We start from the raw sequence: 19,541 nt of genomic DNA, 5'->3' as shown, positions 1-19,541 counted from the left end.
AATTATAAAATATTAAAAAATTGAAAACCATTATAAATTCTCAGCAATTAAACCAACATGGCACCAGAATAGAAATAATCAAGTAGACCAATGAAATATAATGAGCATTTTAGAGACAAACGTATATATCTGTCTAACAATGTAATATATGATTAAGTTGATACTTCAAATCAATGGGTAAAATAGGACTTATTCAACAAATAAGGTGCATGGACCACTATTACTTGAAATAAAACAAATATAGAGCCTTATTTCACACATTATACAAGAAATATTCAGGTGAGTTAAAAATCAATATGTAGAATCTAAGTTTTAGGAGAAAATACAAACTAATATTTTTCTTACCCTGAAGTAAAATATTCAAACCCAGAAGCTATAAAGTAAAATATTGACAGTATGACTATATTAAACATTTAAGACTGTACAGTAATATACATATAAAAAAAGTTAAAGGACAAGTAATAGAATAGGAAAGTATTTGCAACACATCTATAAACGGGTTAATGGGTTTTGGGCGTTTTGTGTTTTTCGGGGTTTTTTTAGGGAAAAAATTCTACAAACATTTAATCAAAAAATGGATAAAGAATACCAAAAAGTCATTTAAAACTTTTTAAAAATAATAGAAATAGACAAGAAATATACAAAAACAGGTTTAGTTTCAACAAATAATAAAGTAACAATTAAAATAACACATCATAGTCACAACCAGATTAATATGTATTAAAAAATATTGGTAATATCAAGTATTGGCAAATGTGAAAGGAACTGGGTATTCATAGACTCTTTTTCTTCATCTTAAAGCAGCCCCTTTAGCATATTTTACAGTGCTGGTTTGGTGGAGATGTATTCTTTTAGCCATCTTTTGTCTGGGAAACTCCTTATTTCGCCTTCCATTTTAATTGAGAGCCTTGCTGGGTAGAGCAGTCTTGGTTGCAGGCCTTTGCTTTTCATGACTTGGACTATTTCTTGCCACTCCCTCTGGCTTGCAGTGTTTCTGTTGAGAAGTCAGCTGCTAGCCGTATCGGGGATCCCTTATATGTTACTACCTCTTTCCCCCTTGCTGCCTTTAGGAGTCTCTGTCTTTGATATTTGTCATCTTAATGATGATGTGTCTTGGAGTGGGCCTCGTTGGGTTCCTCTTTAGTGGGACCCTCTGTACTCCCTGGACTTGTGTGACTTTTTCTCTCCTCCAATTGGGGAAGTTTTCCATCATGACTTTTTCAAACGGGTTCTCTATCCCTTCCTCATCCTCCTCTCCTTCTGCTATCCCTATTATACGGATATTAGTATGTTTCAGGTTGTCCTGCATTTCCCTAAAAGCCTCTTCATTCTTTTTGAGTCTTTTTTTCATTTTCTTGCTCTTTCTGGGAGCTTTTTTCTACCTTGTCCTCCAGCTCGCTAAGTCGAACCTCTGCTTCATCTAACCTGCTTTTGATTCCTTCTACTGTGTTCTTCAATTCAGAAATTGTATTCTTCATTTCCTCTTGTCTCTTATTGATAGTTTCTATGTCCTTTTTCATGCTGATATAGTTTGCAGTAAGTTCCTCATGGTTTCCCTGTAGTTTTTTGTAATTCTCTCTGAGCTCACTCAACTCATTGAGCTTTCTTAGAACCGTTGTTTTGAACTCAATATCTGATAGTTTACTTGCCTCTATTTCATTTAGTTCTCTTTCTGGGGGTTCCTCCTTTTCCTTTGAGTGGGTGGTATTTCTTTGCCTTCCATTATTTGTGAGACTCTTCTTTTTTGCTTCTGCTTCTTAAGTTGACCTACCTTGATTTCCTGACTTTGTGGTGTGAACTTCTGTGGTAGGAGGCCACCGTCTTTACTTCCTGGATCTACCTCTGATAATGTCAGATGTTGTCCCTGTCTGACCTTAGGCAGTCTGTTCAAGACTTCTAGGAATCCACTGTCTGTGGCTGTCTCCTTCAGCTATTAATCTAGTCACTCTGCTCTTAGCAGGCAGCCTTAGACAGCTCAGGGTGGGCAGAGTCCCTCCTGGGGCGGGATTATTGGGTCCTCTCACACTGCTGCCATATGAGGGAGGAGTCAGCACTGGGATCCCGCCGGCTACTTTCCCCAAAGCCTCCATCCACAGTCTCTCCTCAAGTGTCTCCAGATCTCTCTGCACCCTCTTTAGCCAGGGATCTACTATCTGTGGCAGCCACTCTGCACTCAGCAGGTAGCTTAGACAGCACAGGGCAGAATGGGATCCCAGCTGGGGGCGGGGCTTTTGGGTCCTCTGATGCTTCTGCCGCTCAAGGGGAGTGGTCTCTGCCTGAGCAACATGGCTGCTGCCACATGGGGAATGAGTCAGCACTGTGATCTTGCCGGCTACTCTCTCAGTTCTCTCCCCAGTCTCCTTCCCCAGTCTCTTCTCAGGTGTCTCTAGCCCACTCTGCCCCCACCTTTGCCGGAGACCAAGGTAAGTGGCTGCAAATAAAAATTTACACATTGGCCCTTTAAACGGTTCTTTGCATCTCCAGCCGCCAGTCTCTCACAGAGAGCAACCCTATCGCTTTTCACAGCTGGCTGTTTTCTCTATACTTTTTGGACTCTGGTGCTGTAGGATAGAGACCCCTGCTTTTGGTTCAGACCCCGCTCTTCTCAGGGGGATCCAATTGGCTGTTTCAATATCCTTCTGGTGCTGCTGCCCGTGGGCGCCACCCGCCCGCCACCTTCTCAGGTCTGTACTACACTCCTTACCAGTTAGATTGCGCTGAAGCCAATTCTTCTGTCTCCGAGGTTACAAGGCTCCTCTCTCACTATTGTTTAGTTGTTTGTTCCACGTGATGTCTCCACAATTTAGTTGTAATTCCAGGTTGGTCCTGGGAGGAGTCAGTGTGACTTCCACTCACTCCTCCACCATCTTGATTCCTCTCTTTGTTGATATTGGATCTACTGTATTTACAATAATAGGAATTAAGACTTAGAAACTCTTAAATGCGTATTTATTAACCCATTTAAAAATAAAAATAATAAACCTATTACATGTTAACATATTTATCAAAATTATAGTTTCTAAAACAAAAATATTTAGTGAGAAGAATAGCACTGTTTTACATTTTTACTAATCTTTTGATGTCTGGCTTAATAGATGACAAGCTAGATTCTCATATATACAGGGTCCAGCATGAATAGTGCCCGATCTTTATTACAAAATCTCTTATTACAAAATCATAAGAATGTAATTCTGTAACATAACAATATCCCATTCAAGCACACCATATAACATTTTAGGTGAAATGTTCAAATTAAAACTATAAATTATTATACCCATATTACTTACTTCTGTTGCACCCTGTATTTCTGTACTCGCTGTTGAAATATCACATGTCATGCAGCCTCTGGAAAATTCATGTACTCTCATGAGAGAATGAAAATAAAAAGACAAATTTGTTTTAGTATTACTGTGAAAATAGTTTTGACTTTGTAGACTCCTTAAAACTGTCTTTGGGACTTCTGGGGTCCCTGAACCACACTTTGAGAACCACTGTCTTAAGCAATTCTTTTTCATTTTTTTCTCTCTAGGAGAACCTTAAAGATGCATATTTCATTTTGTAACAGTGTCTAGGCATTCTTTGTACCCGTACTGAAACCTTAATTACTCATTTTTAGAAATAATACACTTAAAAGAGGAGTAAAAACAAGTCTTCAGTTTTAAAAATTGTGCTTATTGGACTTTAACCACATATACCCACATACTGCTTTCAAAGCTGACAGACTAATTAAAAGGAGTTATCAAAAATGTTTTTGTCAGACTAATGATTCCTCTGGTTACTAGCTGTAGAATTTTGTGCCAGGGACTTTGAGCTCCAAATTTAACTCTTAAGAGAATCATGTAATTAATGGATGTGGAATATGTATGGCCATGAACGCAGATGAGAGGGACCTGTAGGGCCTGACAGCACAGCTACATTCGTGTTGACGCCCTGACTTCCTCATCCAGAGCAGGTTACGAGAAGGAAGTTGGATGTGATACAGAGGTTGGCAATAGGGGCGAGAGTACTACTGCAAAAAGTTTAGATGTATTAATGACGAGAAAAAGTACAGGAACTGCTGATAACCAGAGAGGAGACTAAAAAGCACAACACAGAAACCTCAACAGAGTAATTTGGCCCAATTAATAAAAGGCTGTTAACCTGTAACACCGTAGTATTCTTTAAAGAGATGTCCATACCATACCATAGAATAATCTTATCTAGAATAATGTCCCTGAGTTATCGAGACAAAGATTAAAATATCCTCTGTATGTAGAGAGTCGTCGACTTACGGATGACCTGTATTTCAAAGTTAATTTAATTTTCAGAACATTTTTTTGAAACTCAGAATATTTTTCTATGAAAACAGTGAATTAAACAGTTATTATTTTGTGTCCCAAACTGATTTTTCATTTTTATCTGTTCAGGAAACAACTTGTAGTGTCTCATATTAATGTAAGTATTTCAGTTAGCTCTCATTCATAACTAACCTCTCCTTTATCCAGAGAGTAGTTTGATCCTGGAAACATCAACCAGGATCAAAAATTCAGATTGAAACAAGAGTTAAAAGCAACATAAAAGAAAATGCTGATGTTTCCATTTGAAAAGTCAAAGTTGCTGTAGTATTCAGTCACACACGACCTCTTACCCCTGCCCTCTCTCTTTTTGTGTCCCTTATGTTGAAAGGAGGCAGCTGGCCATATTTATCTTTGTTCTCTAGTACCTTAGTCCATTGACTTCCACAAAGTAGGCTCTCTATAAATATTTGCTCCTAGCACAGGAATGGACCTTCCTATCTTCTTACCTGTTTTATGTAACTTTAGTACTTAGCACAATATCTGGAAAATAATAGAAGCTCAGTACATCCTAGGTCCAGGAAGGAATAAATAAGTTAAAATGAATTCTTTGCCTACGCAGGATAAGACACTGCTTCAGGTTATCCATTGTTATGTAACCAATTACCCCCAGAATATAGCAGACTAAAACAATACGTATTATCTGATACAGTTTCTGTGAGTCAGGAATTCAGGAGTGCCTTAGTAGCTGGTTCTGTCTCAAGGTCTTTCATGAGTCCACAGTCAAGATGTCAGCTGGGGCTGCCATCATCCACAATCTCATCTGAAGCTGGAGGATTCACTCCAAGTTGGCTTATCCCATGGCTATTAGCAGGATGCCTCCATTTCTAGCCTCGTGGACCTCTCTGTAGAGCGCACTGCTTGAGTGTCCCCACCACACAGCAGCTGTCTTCCCCAAGAGAAGTAATCCAAGAGCAAAAGCAAGGAGCAACCCTCAGTGCCTTTTATTACTTAGTCTGAAAAGTCATGCACATCGCTTCCACCACATTCTGTTTATTAGAAGTTGCTAAGTGCAACCCACATTCAAGGTGAGGGGAATTAGGCCTCACCTTTTTAAAGGAAGGAATGTCAAAGAATTTGTGGACATATTTTTAAACTACCACAATCACTCTGATACTCTGAATTGAATAGAGAAGTTACCCATTTAAGGAAGTAAGACAAGGTTTCAGAGATAGTGTCTGTCCTGCCACTTGAATGCCCTTTTCAAGTTCAATATTGCCTGCACTCTTTCCTAAGAGGAAATTTTTTTAAATATTTCTACCAAAACTAATAACGATTTCTATCTTTATTTTCTGAATATGTAATACATGCATATGGTACAAAATTTATAGGTAAAATGAGCATGGAATGAAAAACAAGTTTCCCTAGCCTGGAGAAAGACCACTATTAATATCCTTCCAGAAACCTACTATACACTTATAAATACTTATTCATACACTTATTTTTTTTACACAGATGGTGGCATACTATAGTAACAATTCTGTACCTCACTTTTTCTTTACTCACTTGCATACTTAAGTGTTCATTCTATATCAGCTTACTTATAGTTCTTTCACTCTTTTTAACAGCTGCATAGTATTCCATTATGTGGATGTACAAAAATGTATTTAATGGGTCCCTCATTGAAGGGCATGTAGTTTGTCTCCCATCTTTTGTTATTAATCACTATTGCAACAAATGCGTTGTTTTTTACACTGACAATATTTATGAGTAAATACAGGTATTTGAGGTTGAACCAGTTTCATATACCCACCAGCAATAGATAAATGTGGTAATTTCTCTCCTTAGGCATAGTAAGAGTGTAGAAAACTCTAGAGATTTCACAATTTAAATATCTTGAGCCTAATCATTAAAACTAACTGGAAAAAACTGTGTGGACCAGTGTTAATTAATAAAGCATTATATACATTTTTTACTCTTGGTTCCCAGCACAATCCCCTGGCTCATATTCATGCCCAATAATTGTTTGTTGATTAGTCAGGGGAGTTGGACTTTCCATGTGGAAGTTAACTAACTGAGTGGGACACTTTATTCCAGAAAGTTTTTAAACTCTCAATAGAGTAGGATGCTGCTGAGAGAGAACCCACTGCCTGTTGTAGATCATTTACTATTCTACTGAAGTATAACATAAATAAAATGCACAAAGGTTAAGTACATGGTTTGATGAATGTCTACATGCATATATAGCTGTGTGACCACGACCTAGATCCAGAATTAGAATGTTACCAGTACCCCTAGAAGGTTCCCTCATGCCCTCTCCAGTCAATACCACACCAAGAGGTAACCACTATTTTGATTTTTTTATCACCATAGATGAGTTTTCTTTCTTGGAATGTGATCACATGGTACGTACTTTTTTCCCCATTTGCTTTCACTTAATGTTGCCTGTGAAATTCGCCCACGCTGTAGCATATGACCGTAGTTCATTCTTCAGTGCTGTATAGTATTGCATTATAAATATGCCACAATTTATTTACCTGTTCTACTTTTTATGGACATTTGAGTTGTTTCCAGTTTTGAGCTGTTATGAGTGGAGCTGCTATAAACATTCTTTCACATGTCTCTTGTTGAGTATAAACTCTTATTTCTAAGAATTGCTGGATCATAGGGTAAATGTATGTTTAGCGTTAGAAGATCTGTTTAGAAATACATCAGCTTTAGTAGAAATAAAATAGTTTTCCAGAGTGCTTTTACCAACTTATATTCCCACTCAAGTAAAATTTTTTTTTCCTACCAACTAAATAATGCCTGAAATGACATGTCTTATACTTCATGCCTTGTGTTCTCTTTACCTTAAGTCTTTGATCATTGTTTAAACTTCATGGGAAATGGAGTTTTATACTTTTTTTAAAAAGTCATTTATATGTTTATCTGCTTGAATTTCATAGCCTCTCATAGAATCACAGAATTTTAGAGTTGGAAGGAGACTTAAAGGTCATCTAGCCCAACCCTCTCATTTTACAGATGAGGAGATTGAAACCCAGGAGGATAAAGTAGATTGCTCAGTTATACAGCTCGTTACCTTCTCAGTTGGTTGAAGGAGATGGTTACTTAGCCCACAAAATAAATCATTATTCATTTCAAACACTAGTAAGACTCCTTCACCTTATTATGTATAAGAATGAAACTCTTTGTGAGGTTTGATTTCCTTGAACAGAATTTCTGGAAGGGAATGAGGAATATTCATTTATTCAGTATACACTGTGGGGTTTTTTCCCCAGTAGTATGATTTTTATTTTTTTATTTTTATTTTATTGATTATGCTATTACAGTTATCCCATTTTTTTCTCCCCTTTATTCCCCTCCACCTGCACCACCTCCCAGTATTCCCCCCTCCCCTTAGTTCATATCCATGGGACATACATATAAGTTCTTTGGCTTTTCCATTTCCTGTACTATTCTTAACCTCCCCCCGTCTATTCTGTACCTACCAATTATGCTTCTTAACCCCTTACCTTTTCCCTCATTCCTGCCTTCCCCCTCCCCACTGATAACCCTCCATGTGATCCCCATTTCTGTGATTCTGTTCCTGTTCTAGTTGTTTGCTTAGTTTGTTTTTGTTTTAGATTCTGTTGTTGATAGTTGTGAGTTTGTTGTCATTTTACTGTTCATAGTTTTGATCGTCTTTTTCTTTCCTAAGTCCCTTTAACGTTTAATATAATAAGGGCTTGGTGATGATGAACTCCTTTAACTTTACCTTATTGGGGAAGCACTTTATCTGCCCTTCCATTCTAAATGATAGCTTTGCTGAATAGAGTAATCTTGGATGTAGGTCCTTGCCTTTCGTAACTTTGAATACTTCTTTCCAGCCCCTTCTTCCCTACAAGGTTTCTTTTGAGAAGCAGATGATAGTCTTACGGGCACTCTTTTGTACGTAACTGTCTCCTTTTCTCTTGTTGCTTTTAAGATTCTCTCCTTATCTTTAATAGTGGGTAATATAATTATGATGTGCCTTATGATGTGGTGTGTGCTTCCTTGGGACTCTCTGAGCTTCCTGGACTTCCTGGAAGTCTGTTTCCTTGGCCAGATTGGGGAAGTTCTCCTTCATTATTTTTCCAAATAAATTTTCGATTTCTTGCTCTTCTTCTTCTCCTTCTGGCACCCCTATGATTCAGATGTGGGAACGTTTAAAGTTGTCCTGGAGGTGCCTAAGCCTCTCCTCATTTTTTTGAATTCTTGTTTTTTCCATTCCATTCTGGTTGAATGTTTACTTCTTCCTTCTGCTCCAAATCATTGATTTGAGTCCCGGTTTCCTTCCCTTCACTGTTGGATTCCTGTATATTTTTATTTCACTTTGCATAGCCTTCACTTTTTCCTGTGTTTGTGACCATGCTTCACCATTTCTGAGAGCATCCTCATTACCAGTGTTTTGAACTCTGCATCTGATGGGTTGGCTATCTCTTCCTCTCTTAGTTCTTTTTTTTTTTTTCTTTTTCTTTTTTTTTTTTTTTTTTTTAGTTTTGATCTGTTCTTTCCTTTGGGCCATATTTCTTTGTCTCTACATACCTGTTACATTGTAAGGGGCAGAGCCTTAGGTATTTGCCAGGGAAGGGCAACTCATGTTGCTGCTTTGTGGCACTGTCGGGGGGCAGGGGGCGGTCAGAGAGGGAACAATGCTACTTGCTTGGCTCTTGGCCAGGTTTCAGTGTCTTCCCCCATTGCCCACAAGCAAACTGGGCCCTTCTGGTGCCGATTCCCAGGTTAGGTGGGTTTATGTACGTTATAGGACTGTGTAGTCCTCCCCAACAAACACTCCTGTGAGGCTGGGAATTTCTCCCTCTGCCGCAAGCCCCACAGGTTTTTACAGCCAGAGGTTTTGAGGCTTTCTTTTCCTGCACCGGAACCCTGGGTTGCACAGTCTGTCTTGCTCCTATGCTATTCCTCCCAGTTTATCCACACACAAATGGACTGCCAGGCACCGTCTTGCCTGCCCAGTCTTCCAGCTGCTGCCTTGCCACACACCCTCTCTGCCCCAGCTGCCTGTCTCTGCTCCTCCTACCAGTTTGGATGAATGTTTCTTCTTTAACTCCTCATTGTTGGACTCCCATACAGTTCAGTTTTGGGACAATTCTGGTTATTTTTTGTTTTTTGTCCTTTTGGTTGTGCAAGGAGGCAAATCTACCTAAGCCTCCATCTTGGCTGGAAGTCTCAGCATATACTATGTTTATTGAGCACCTACTAATATACCAAACATGTTTTTAGTAGTTACAGATTCAGCAGTGAAAATACTGATAAAAATCCTTGCCTTCACGGAGCTTACATTCTAACAGGACTGAACAGACAATAACCAAGATATATAAATAAAAGTTCTTCTATGTCACATACTGATAAATACTATGGGGGGAGTAGGAAAAGGAACTAGGTAGCCATATAAGTGGGAATTAGGGATAACCTCCCTGAGATGACTTTCAAGAAAGGATTTGAAAGAAGTGAAGGGAGAGTAAGCTTTGAGAATATGTTGCACGTAAATGAAATGGCAAGTTCAAAAGCCATGAGGTGGGAACATGTCTGTTGTGTTCAAAGAGCAAGTAGAGCACTGCGCTGGAGCAGAGTGAGGAGCAGAGTAGTAGAAGACATTGATCAGAGAGGTAATGCAGGACAAGATCATGTGAGTCCTTTAAGGTCACAATTAGAATTTAGGCCTTTCATCTGGATGAAATAGAAAGAAGCTTTTGGAAGGTTTTGAGCAGAGGAATCACACGACATGATTTAGGTTTTAACAGGATCTCTGTGGCTCCTGTGTTATGAATAGATCAGAGAGGGATAAGGACTGATGTAAGTTAGGAGTCTGTTGCAATAATTCAAGGAGTTTCTGGAGCTAGAGAAGTGCAGGTAGTGAGATTTGGTCAAAATCTGGGTATATTTTAAAGGTTGAGCCAACAAGAATTGCTTGTCAGAGGAAGAGAATAGTCAAGTAGAACTCTGAAGGTCTGAACCTAGCACCTGAAAGGATGAAGGTGCCATTACCAGAAATAGGGAAAAGACTCAGAGCCAGTTGTTGGTTGACTGGGAAGGGGGTACGTCGAGGGAGAGTGGATATCAGAAGCTCAGTTTGGGGTCATTTAGACATCAAATGGAAATGTCAAATTTGTAATTAGATGTATGAATCTGGAGTTCAGGGGAAAGGATAGAGCTGGAGATAGAAGTTCAAGAGTCATCACTTAGACATAAGGAAGGAAAAAAGATGCTAAGGAATGACCAGAAAAATGAGGGGAAACCAGGCGAGTGTGGTGTCCTTGTCCTGGAAGCTAAGAGAAGGAAATGTTTCAAGGAGAGTGGTCCACGCAGCATGAAGGTGGACCACTCAGGCAGAACCCTGAGAGAAAGTGTGTACTAGCAGAAATGGTAAAAATGAGGACCTGGAGATCCGCTGCTGTGCTTGGATCAGTTGTGAATACACAACTGTTTTTGAGGTTTTGAATTGTCCTCTGAAGCAAAGCAGTGCTGTTTTGGGATTACGTTTTGTCTCAACATTGCACTTTCTCTGAGACCTGGGGGAACTGGACCGCTGCCGCACGCCTAAGTCTTTCCCTGTTGCTTCACTCCGGTGTTGATCGCCCTTAAGAAGGGAGAGTACTCCACACTCCAAAACTTAATGTTTAATGAGATTTTGTCTGTAAGACCCTTAGTAAATATGAACCTAACCACTGGAGAAACACAAGGCACAATTTATTACTACTATTTTTAGTATTATTATCATCTTCAAACAAGCCAAGTCTTTCCCTATTTCATGAACACTTATTCAAAATAGGAAACTTTATAAAATGAAAATCAATTTTTCTTTCTCTTCAGCCTACTTACTGCCTTAAAGCTAGCCCCTAATAGAGAAACTAGGTCTGTTAAGTGTTATTTTTCTGCTTTTTCTTTCCTGTCCTCTTTTTTTCCCAGCTGTCTCAACTCAGAACCTTGTAGGAAGAGTTACACTTCTGAAAAAATGTGTTTGCTTTGACATTTAAACAAGGCTCCATTTTGTTTTTCCATACAGAATTTTTCCTCTTCCCCTCTCCCATTTCCAGCACTCTTTCTGACCTGTCTTCTTTTCAGCTCATTCATTATTGCTAAGGTTTGCAGATTATACCAGAGGAAGAAGGCAGATTTAGAAATGTGTTCCTGCCCAGCTGTTTCAAGAGTAGGACTAACATTCGTCTTCTAATTGTATGCCTGCTCTTTATACACAGCTGTGCTTATCTGCCCTTATTAATGAGGTGCCTATCTCTAAGTCTTACCTTGTCTAGAAATAACTAGACTCTATTGCTGTTCAAATTGGTTATACAGTAATCAGAGCAGCCCATCACTGGGAGGAGACATCCATTTGAATTCACTTGTTACTAGCCAGAGAGAATTTTGCCTGATAGCCTTCTTAGGTTTGTCATGTCCAGTAAGATGCCAGGGCCCTAGAAAAGGATAGATGGGATAGGAGTCCTGTCCTTTCCCCTCTGGATCTCCCCCCGCCCCCAGACCCCCCTGCAATTCTGTATGTGTTTTTTTACCTAAGATGAAGATAAAGGGACATTTTGAGGAAATTGTGTAAAAAGAATCAGAATCCACTAGAGATAGCTGTGTAATGCCTTAAAGATCTGACCCCTAATAAATAAAGACTTTTGGTAAATTACTTAACCTTTCTTGTCTTTTATTTCCTGATTTGTCAAGTAGCTTTAACAATCCTTATATGGCAGGAATGTTGGGAGGACTAAGCTTTTTCTTGACATGCCCTGTTCAAAAAGTGACCTAAAGCTGTAAATATTTGATAAGCTAATAAGTATGAAAACACCTAGCACATAATAGATGTTCAGTAAATGCTTAAATTGGAATCTAATAGACTAAACCAAAATTCTTTCCTACCCTAGTTTTATTACATTGAGACTTTCTAGTAGGATAATCCTTTCCCCCAACCCCACCCCCGCCCAGCTTCCTTCTCTGGTCTGGTTTTATGACACAGCATCCTAAAATCTGATCCCAAAGAGAACAGAGGCTAAATAAGGTCTTATTTAAAGGCATGCCCAAAAGTTGAGGGCCCAATTCCTGACACTCCATGATTTTGTCTGAGCACTTCCTTTATATTGACATATTAAAATCCTACTATGGGCTAGTTATTTAATTTAAATTCTTATTTATTTGTTTTATTTCTATAGTATTGATTAAAAATTTGAGACTCATAGAGTTTAAGTGTCTTTTCCAAGGTTACCCTATAGCAGAGCAAGGATTTGGACTAAGGTTGTCTAACTGCAAGTCCAGTGATCTTTAGACAGCATTCTACATTAAAGTAAGAAAATGAATATAAGTGAGTTACTACAGATAGGCCTAGGAATGGGGTGATGAATCAAATAGTATTATGTGAGTATATGACCAAGACAAAGGGCTAATTCAGAGTCCCAGACTTATTCTGTGGATACATTGAAAATATGCCTTGGGACTTCCAATCAAAGTGACTGTGTTCAAACTTTTGACACATCCCCTCTGGTCCAAACACACAGCAAGGAGTAAAATATATGAAGTGAAAATCAGAGAACATATTTGGGCTCAAAAACAAAATAACTGTCTCCAGGCATCAAAAATAGGAGAGATGTAAGTCACTGAGGCCGAAGCTGTGGGCCTGCTAACCTCCAGGTCTAGGAACAGAGATTGGTACCTGAGAGATGAATTTCTGAGCAATAACTGGATACTGAAAATGCCCCCTAAAGAGATAGAACTTGAGGCCAGGGGAGTGAAATGCCAACCCCCAACCAGCCTCATGAAAGGAGGCTTTAAACAGTTAATTGAGTTGGGGAGGAAGCAAGCCTAAGGAGCTGTGAAGAAGTTCATCAAGCTGCCTGCTGGTTCAGTGATTAGAACTATGATATCCTAAATTTCTTCTAATGGCCATTTGAAGACCTGTTCAGACTAGATCCTTAGGAGACTAAATGGAACCAACTGCAAAAGTATGAAACAGAGAAGGGGGAAATCAGTAATGAAAACATCTCTCTCAGAAGGAGCCTTCAAACCAAAATTTTGTATAATAGAAATCTACCACTAAGAAAAATAACCAGTGTGGTTCAGTTGGTTGGGCATCGTTCTGCAAAGCCAAAGGTCACAGGTTGGATTGCCAGGCAGAGCACATGCCTAAGTTGGAGGTTTGGTCCTGGTCGGGCTCCTCAATGTTTTTCTCACCTCTTCACCTCCTCAGTGTTCTCACCTCCTCATGTTTTTCTCCCTCCCTTTCTCCCCTTCATTCCCCTCTCTCTTAAAAAAATTAAAATAAAAATAACCAATAAAATTTAACTAGGTCTTCCACTTTGGGAAAGATGAAGTAGAAATAAACAAAGGCAGAGCAGCCCTAGCTGGTGTGGCTCAGTGGTTTGAGCACTGGCCTGTGAACCAAAGGGTTGCTGGTTCAATTCCTAGTCAGAGCCCATACCTGGGTTGCAGGCCAGGTATCCGATAGGTTGGAGATATCTCTCCCTCTATCCCTCCCTTCCCATAATGGTAGTGAGTTCCATGGGTATTCTTTTCACCTCATATATCCCAGACATGGAGTTGAACATTATATTTAAGCGTGAAAAACTGAATACTTCCCCCTTAAGAGCAGGAACAAGGAAAGGATACCAGTTTTCACTATTATTTAACATAGTGCTGTAAGGTCTAGCTGTTGCAATAACACATGTGCGCGTGCGCGCACACACACACGGAAATAATAGGCGTACAAATCAGAAAGGAAGAAGTACAACTGTACTTATTTGCACATTACGTGATTATCTACATAGAAAATCCCAATGACTATTAAATAAAAAACTCCTAGAACTAAAAAGTGAGTTTAGCTAGGCCATAGAATATAAGATAAACAAAACCAATTGTATGTCTACTATACACTAGCTATGATAACACATGGGCACTGAATTTTAAAATATTCCATTTACAGTAGCTCAAAATAATTAAATACTTAGGAGTAAATTTATTTTTTAAATCCTCACCCAAGGACATATTCACTGGTTTTAGGGTGGGGATAGATAGACATCACTGTTAGAGAAAAACATCAGTTGGTTGCTTCCATATGCTCCCTGGCCAGGGATTGAACCCAAAACCCAAGTACGTGTGCCCTGACTGGGAATCAAATCTGCAACCTTTTGGTGTACAGGACAATGCTCCAACCAACTGAGCCACCCAGCCAAGCGCAGGAGTAAATTTTTTTATTTTTACTTACTAATTTTAAAGAGAGGTAGGAACAGGGGTGGGGGGAAACAGAGAGAGACATTGATTTGTTGTTCCACTTATTTATGTACTTATTGGTTGCTTCTTGTATGTGCCCTGACCGGGGATCTAACTCACAATCTTGGCACATCAGGACGATTCTCTAACCAACTGAGCTACCTGGTCAGGGCTACTCAGGAGTAGATTTGACAAAACATATAAGATTTGTATGCTGAAACTACACAGTGCTGGTGGAAGGAATCAAAGAAGATCTAAATAAATAGGGAGCACATAATAGTGATGTCAGTTTTTCCCAAATTGATATTATATAGGTTAATGCGATTTCTGTCAAAATTCCAGCAAGGTATTTTGTATATATAGATAAGATTATTCTAAAATTTCTTTGTCAAGGCCAAAGGAACTAAAATAGCTAAAACAGTTTTGAAAAAGAATAAAGTGAGAAGAATCAGATTATTATATAGCCACAGTAACCGGTGAGACTGTGATATTGGCAGAGGGATAGACACGGAAACCAAGCAATGGAACAGAGCGGAGAACCCAGAAATAGACACAATGATACACCCAACTGATTTTGGCAAAGGTGCAAAAGCAATTCTTGGGATGAAAGGTAGCTTTTTCGACAAGTGGTTTTGGAATAAATGGACATCATAGGCAAAACAACAACAACAACAACAAAAATGAATCTCATACAAAAATCAACTCCAAATGAATCAAGAACGAAAACAGAAAACTGTAAGACTTTTAGGAAAAAATCCTAAAAGAAAATCAGTGGGCAAAGAGTTCAGACTTGACACCAACATGATTCAGAAATGGCCAAAAACCTTATAAATCATTGAGTGGTGGGTACATGAGATATTTTTAGGTTATTCTTTGTATTTTTTTATTTTTTAAGTTTTTTATTTATTTATTTTTTGGAGGGTGGGAAAGGGAGGGAGAAAAATAGGGAGAGAAACATCAATGTGTGGATGCCTCTTGCATGTCCTGCCACTGGGGGCCCAGCCCACAGCCCAGGCGTGTGTCCCCATCAGGAATCAAACCAGTGACCCTTCAGTTCACAGGCCGATATTCAATCCACTGAGCCACACCACACCAGCCAGGGCTGTATTTTTTTAATACATTTGAAATACACAATTTTTTTAAGGATATGTGTTTTTGTTTTTTATTGATTTGAGAGAGAGAGAAAGAGGGAGAGAGAAAAAAACATCAGTTTGTTGTTTCACTTCTTAATGCATTCATTGGTTGCTTCCTATTTGTGCCCTTACTGGGGATTGAACCCGCAACGTTGGTGTATTGGGATGATGCTCTAATCAACTGAGTTACCCCCCAGAACATGCATAATTCTTTAAAATTATAAAAATATACTTTAACTGAACCACAAAGTCTTTGCCACTATTGCCCATGCTAGGGGCCTTGGTGGTTTTGTAGGCAGTTCCCATAGAACTATTCCAGCCCAATTCTGTTTGTCCCATTGGGACTCATAGCGCCCCTAAACCCTCCTAAAGGAGCCAGAATGCTACTCAAATGGAAAATACTCTTCTCAGTGGCCAAAAGGGTTTCTCTTGTCTATATCTGAGTCTTCTTGTCTTTCAGGTATGTTGGTGGTAAATGTAACATGGAGGAACAAGACATATGTAGGTACACTTCTTGACTGCACACGGCATGATTGGGCACCCCCCAGGTAAGCACTTGCAGCTTTTTAGTTTATGTTAGTCTCAGCCATCCTAATCAGCGATCCCTTTACCTTCATCCTGCTAGGGTTGGATAGTTTTTAAAAGACACCCAGCTTTGGGTTGTACACCTGAAACTAATATAATATTGTACATCAACTGTAATTGAAAAATAAAAATGACCTATTTAAAAAAGGAGGAATTTTAAAAATTAACAGCATCTCATAATGGTAATTTTCACCTTACATATCATAGATGTGTTTATATAAAATAAAAGTACTTGCCATACGGGGGGGAAAAAGACACCCAGCTTTTAAAGAACGTTACGGTATTGAGATAAGGGGAGGCACCATATTCATCTGGCATTTAAGAAAAATAAATGAATTACGTATTGATAAGTTGGGTAGAAACAGGGAGGAGGTCCTATTTAAACCTTTGTCTGGATTTATTGACTTCTGACTGATACCCATAGTCACCTTGAGACCAAAGCCATAGAGTCTGATTCCTGGTGAAGAAACTTTCATTGATGATCCTTTTTGATGGTAGCTGTCTCCTAGAAGTTTAAACTCAAGAATATTTCAGTTTTTTAAACTCTACTAAGGTTTCACAAGGATGTTTGCAAATTGCAATTTGATCTTAAGATTGACATTTGAGTGAATGGCACCTTAGAGCTTATTCCTAATATTAGTTTGCAGTTTACCAGGTTTTGTGGAACCCAAATGTTGGGAAGTAATTCACAGCTAGTATGCTGGTAGCATTCTAGGGGCTCACCACTTAGAGTTCCCACTCTTCCCGAAGTTCCTTTAACAAATCATATTCATTGAAAATGATAGTTACCATCTGGACAGTTCTAAAGACTGCAGCTAAACTGGTTTAAAGATGTTTTCTCCTTATAATAATATCCTGTTGTGTGTCCTTTGCCAAGGTTCTGTGACTCCCCCACCAGTGACTTGGAAATGCGAAACGGTCGGGGTAGAGGCAAACGCATGCGTCCCAACAGTAACACACCTGTCAATGAGACAGCCACAGCCTCTGACAACAAAGGGACCAGCAGCAGCAGCAAAACCCGAGCAGGAGCCAATAGCAAAGGCCGTCGGGGCAGCCAGAATTCTTCAGAGCATCGCCCACCTGCCAGTAGCACCTCTGAGGATGTCAAGGCCAGCCCTTCCTCAGTGAATAAGCGGAAAAACAAACCCCTTTCAGACATGGAGCTGAATTCTAGCTCAGAGGACTCCAAAGGGAGCAAACGTGTCCGTACGAATTCCATGGGCTCAGCCACTGGCCCACTCCCTGGGACCAAAGTGGAAACCACTGTTCTAGACAGAAATTGTCCCTCTCCAGTCCTGATTGACTGTCCCCACCCGAACTGCAACAAAAAGTACAAGCACATCAATGGACTTAAGTACCATCAAGCTCATGCCCATACAGATGATGACAGCAAGCCAGAAGCAGATGGGGACAGCGAGTACGGAGAGGAGCCCGCCCTCCATGCAGACCTCGGGGGCTGCAATGGTGCATCTGTCTCCCAGAAAGGTTCCTTGTCCCCTGCCCGCTCAGCTACCCCCAAAGTTCGACTCGTAGAGCCCCATAGCCCTTCTCCTTCAAGCAAATTCAGCACAAAAGGCCTCTGTAAGAAAAAGCTGGGTGGGGAAGGGGAAACGGACCTCGGAGCATTATCCAATGATGGCTCCGATGATGGACCCTCAGTAATGGATGAAACAAGCAATGATGCCTTTGATTCTTTGGAACGGAAGTGTATAGAGAAAGAGAAATGTAAAAAACCCTCTAGTTTGAAACCTGAAAAGATGCCTTCCAAGAGCTTAAAGTCAGCCCGGCCCATTGCCCCGGCCATCCCCCCACAACAAATCTACACCTTCCAGACAGCCACCTTCACAGCAGCCAGCCCGGGCTCCTCCTCAGGCTTGACCACCACAGTGGTCCAAGCCATGCCCAACAGCCCCCAACTCAAGCCCATTCAGCCCAAGCCCACTGTGATGGGAGAGCCTTTCACAATCAACCCTGCCTTGACTCCAGCCAAGGACAAGAAAAAGAAAGACAAAAAAAAGAAGGAGTCTTCCAAGGAACTTGAAAATCCTCTGACTCCTGGGAAGGTGTGTCGAGCAGAAGAAGGCAAAAGTCCATTCAGGGAATCCTCAGGAGATGGGATGAAAATGGAGGGGCTCCTAAATGGCTCATCAGACCCCCACCAAAGCCGACTGGCTAGCATCAAGGCTGAAGCCGATAAGATCTACAGCTTCACGGACAATGCTCCCAGCCCATCCATTGGAGGCGGTAGCCGCCTAGATAGCACCACCCCTACCCAGCCTATGACTCCCTTACATGTAGTGACGCAGAATGGAGCTGAAGCCAGCTCCGTCAAAACCAACAGCCCTGCCTACTCCGACATCTCTGATGCTGGGGAGGACGGGGAGGGCAAAGTGGACAGTGTCAAATCCAAGGATCCTGAACAGTTGGTTAAAGAAGGGGCTAAGAAAACTCTTTTCCCCCCTCAGCCACAGAGCAAAGACTCGCCGTATTACCAAGGCTTTGAGAGCTACTACTCTCCAAATTATGCACAGTCCAGCCCAGGGGCGCTGAACCCCAGCAGCCAGGCAGGAGTGGAAAGCCAGACCCTGAAGGCAAAAAAGGATGAGGAGCCTGAGAGCATAGAGGGGAAAGTGAAGAACGATGTCTGTGAGGAAAAGAAGCCAGAGATGAGCAGTTCCAGTCAGCAGCCCTCAGTCATCCAGCAACGTCCCAATATGTACATGCAGTCCCTGTACTACAACCAGTATGCCTATGTGCCCCCCTATGGCTACAGCGACCAGAGTTACCACACCCACCTCCTAAGCACTAACACAGCTTACCGGCAGCAGTATGAGGAACAGCAGAAGCGGCAGAGCTTGGAGCAGCAGCAGCGGGGACTGGACAAGAAGGCAGAGATGGGCCTGAAGGAGCGGGAGGCAGCGCTCAAGGAAGAATGGAAGCAAAAGCCGTCAATTCCACCAACTCTCACCAAGGCCCCCAGCCTGACAGACCTGGTGAAGTCAGGACCCGGCAAGGCCAAGGAGCCGGGGGCTGACCCTGCCAAATCAGTCATTATTCCCAAGTTAGATGACCCTTCCAAACTCCCCAGCCAGGCCCCAGAAACACTTAAAGTGAAGCTGAGTGAGGCCAGCCACCTAGGCAAGGAGGCTTCTGAGGCTAAGACAGGAGCCGAGTGTGGCCGCCAGGCAGAGGTGGATCCGATCCTCTGGTACCGACAGGTAACTGCTCTGGGAAGAAATAGAAATGCTATCGGATCGTCTTTCTCTTTTCCTCACAATTAAGGTGGTCCTGATGTAGGAGGTCAACA

General features: G+C 40.8%; 1 protein-coding gene across 1 annotated transcript in view; it reads left to right on the top strand.

Annotated features, from left to right (window-relative positions):
• The window catches only part of ZNF609 (zinc finger protein 609), a 191,044-nt gene that overhangs the window by 163,746 nt on the left and 7,757 nt on the right, over positions 1–19,541 (top strand). The window contains exons 4-5 of the mRNA XM_054565293.1: positions 16,110–16,197; positions 17,112–19,452. Of these exons, the coding sequence (XP_054421268.1) occupies positions 16,110–16,197; positions 17,112–19,452 (2,429 nt within the window). The remainder of the gene's footprint in view (positions 1–16,109; positions 16,198–17,111; positions 19,453–19,541) is intronic.

This window comes from Pteronotus mesoamericanus, unplaced genomic scaffold, assembly GCF_021234165.1.
Source record: "Pteronotus mesoamericanus isolate MK-2021 breed Mesoamerican mustached bat unplaced genomic scaffold, CSHL_Meso_final contig_164, whole genome shotgun sequence".
NCBI lineage: Eukaryota > Metazoa > Chordata > Mammalia > Chiroptera > Mormoopidae > Pteronotus > Pteronotus mesoamericanus.
The sequence above is the reverse complement of the archived record's forward strand: the minus strand, read 5'-3'. Positions and strand labels throughout refer to the sequence as shown.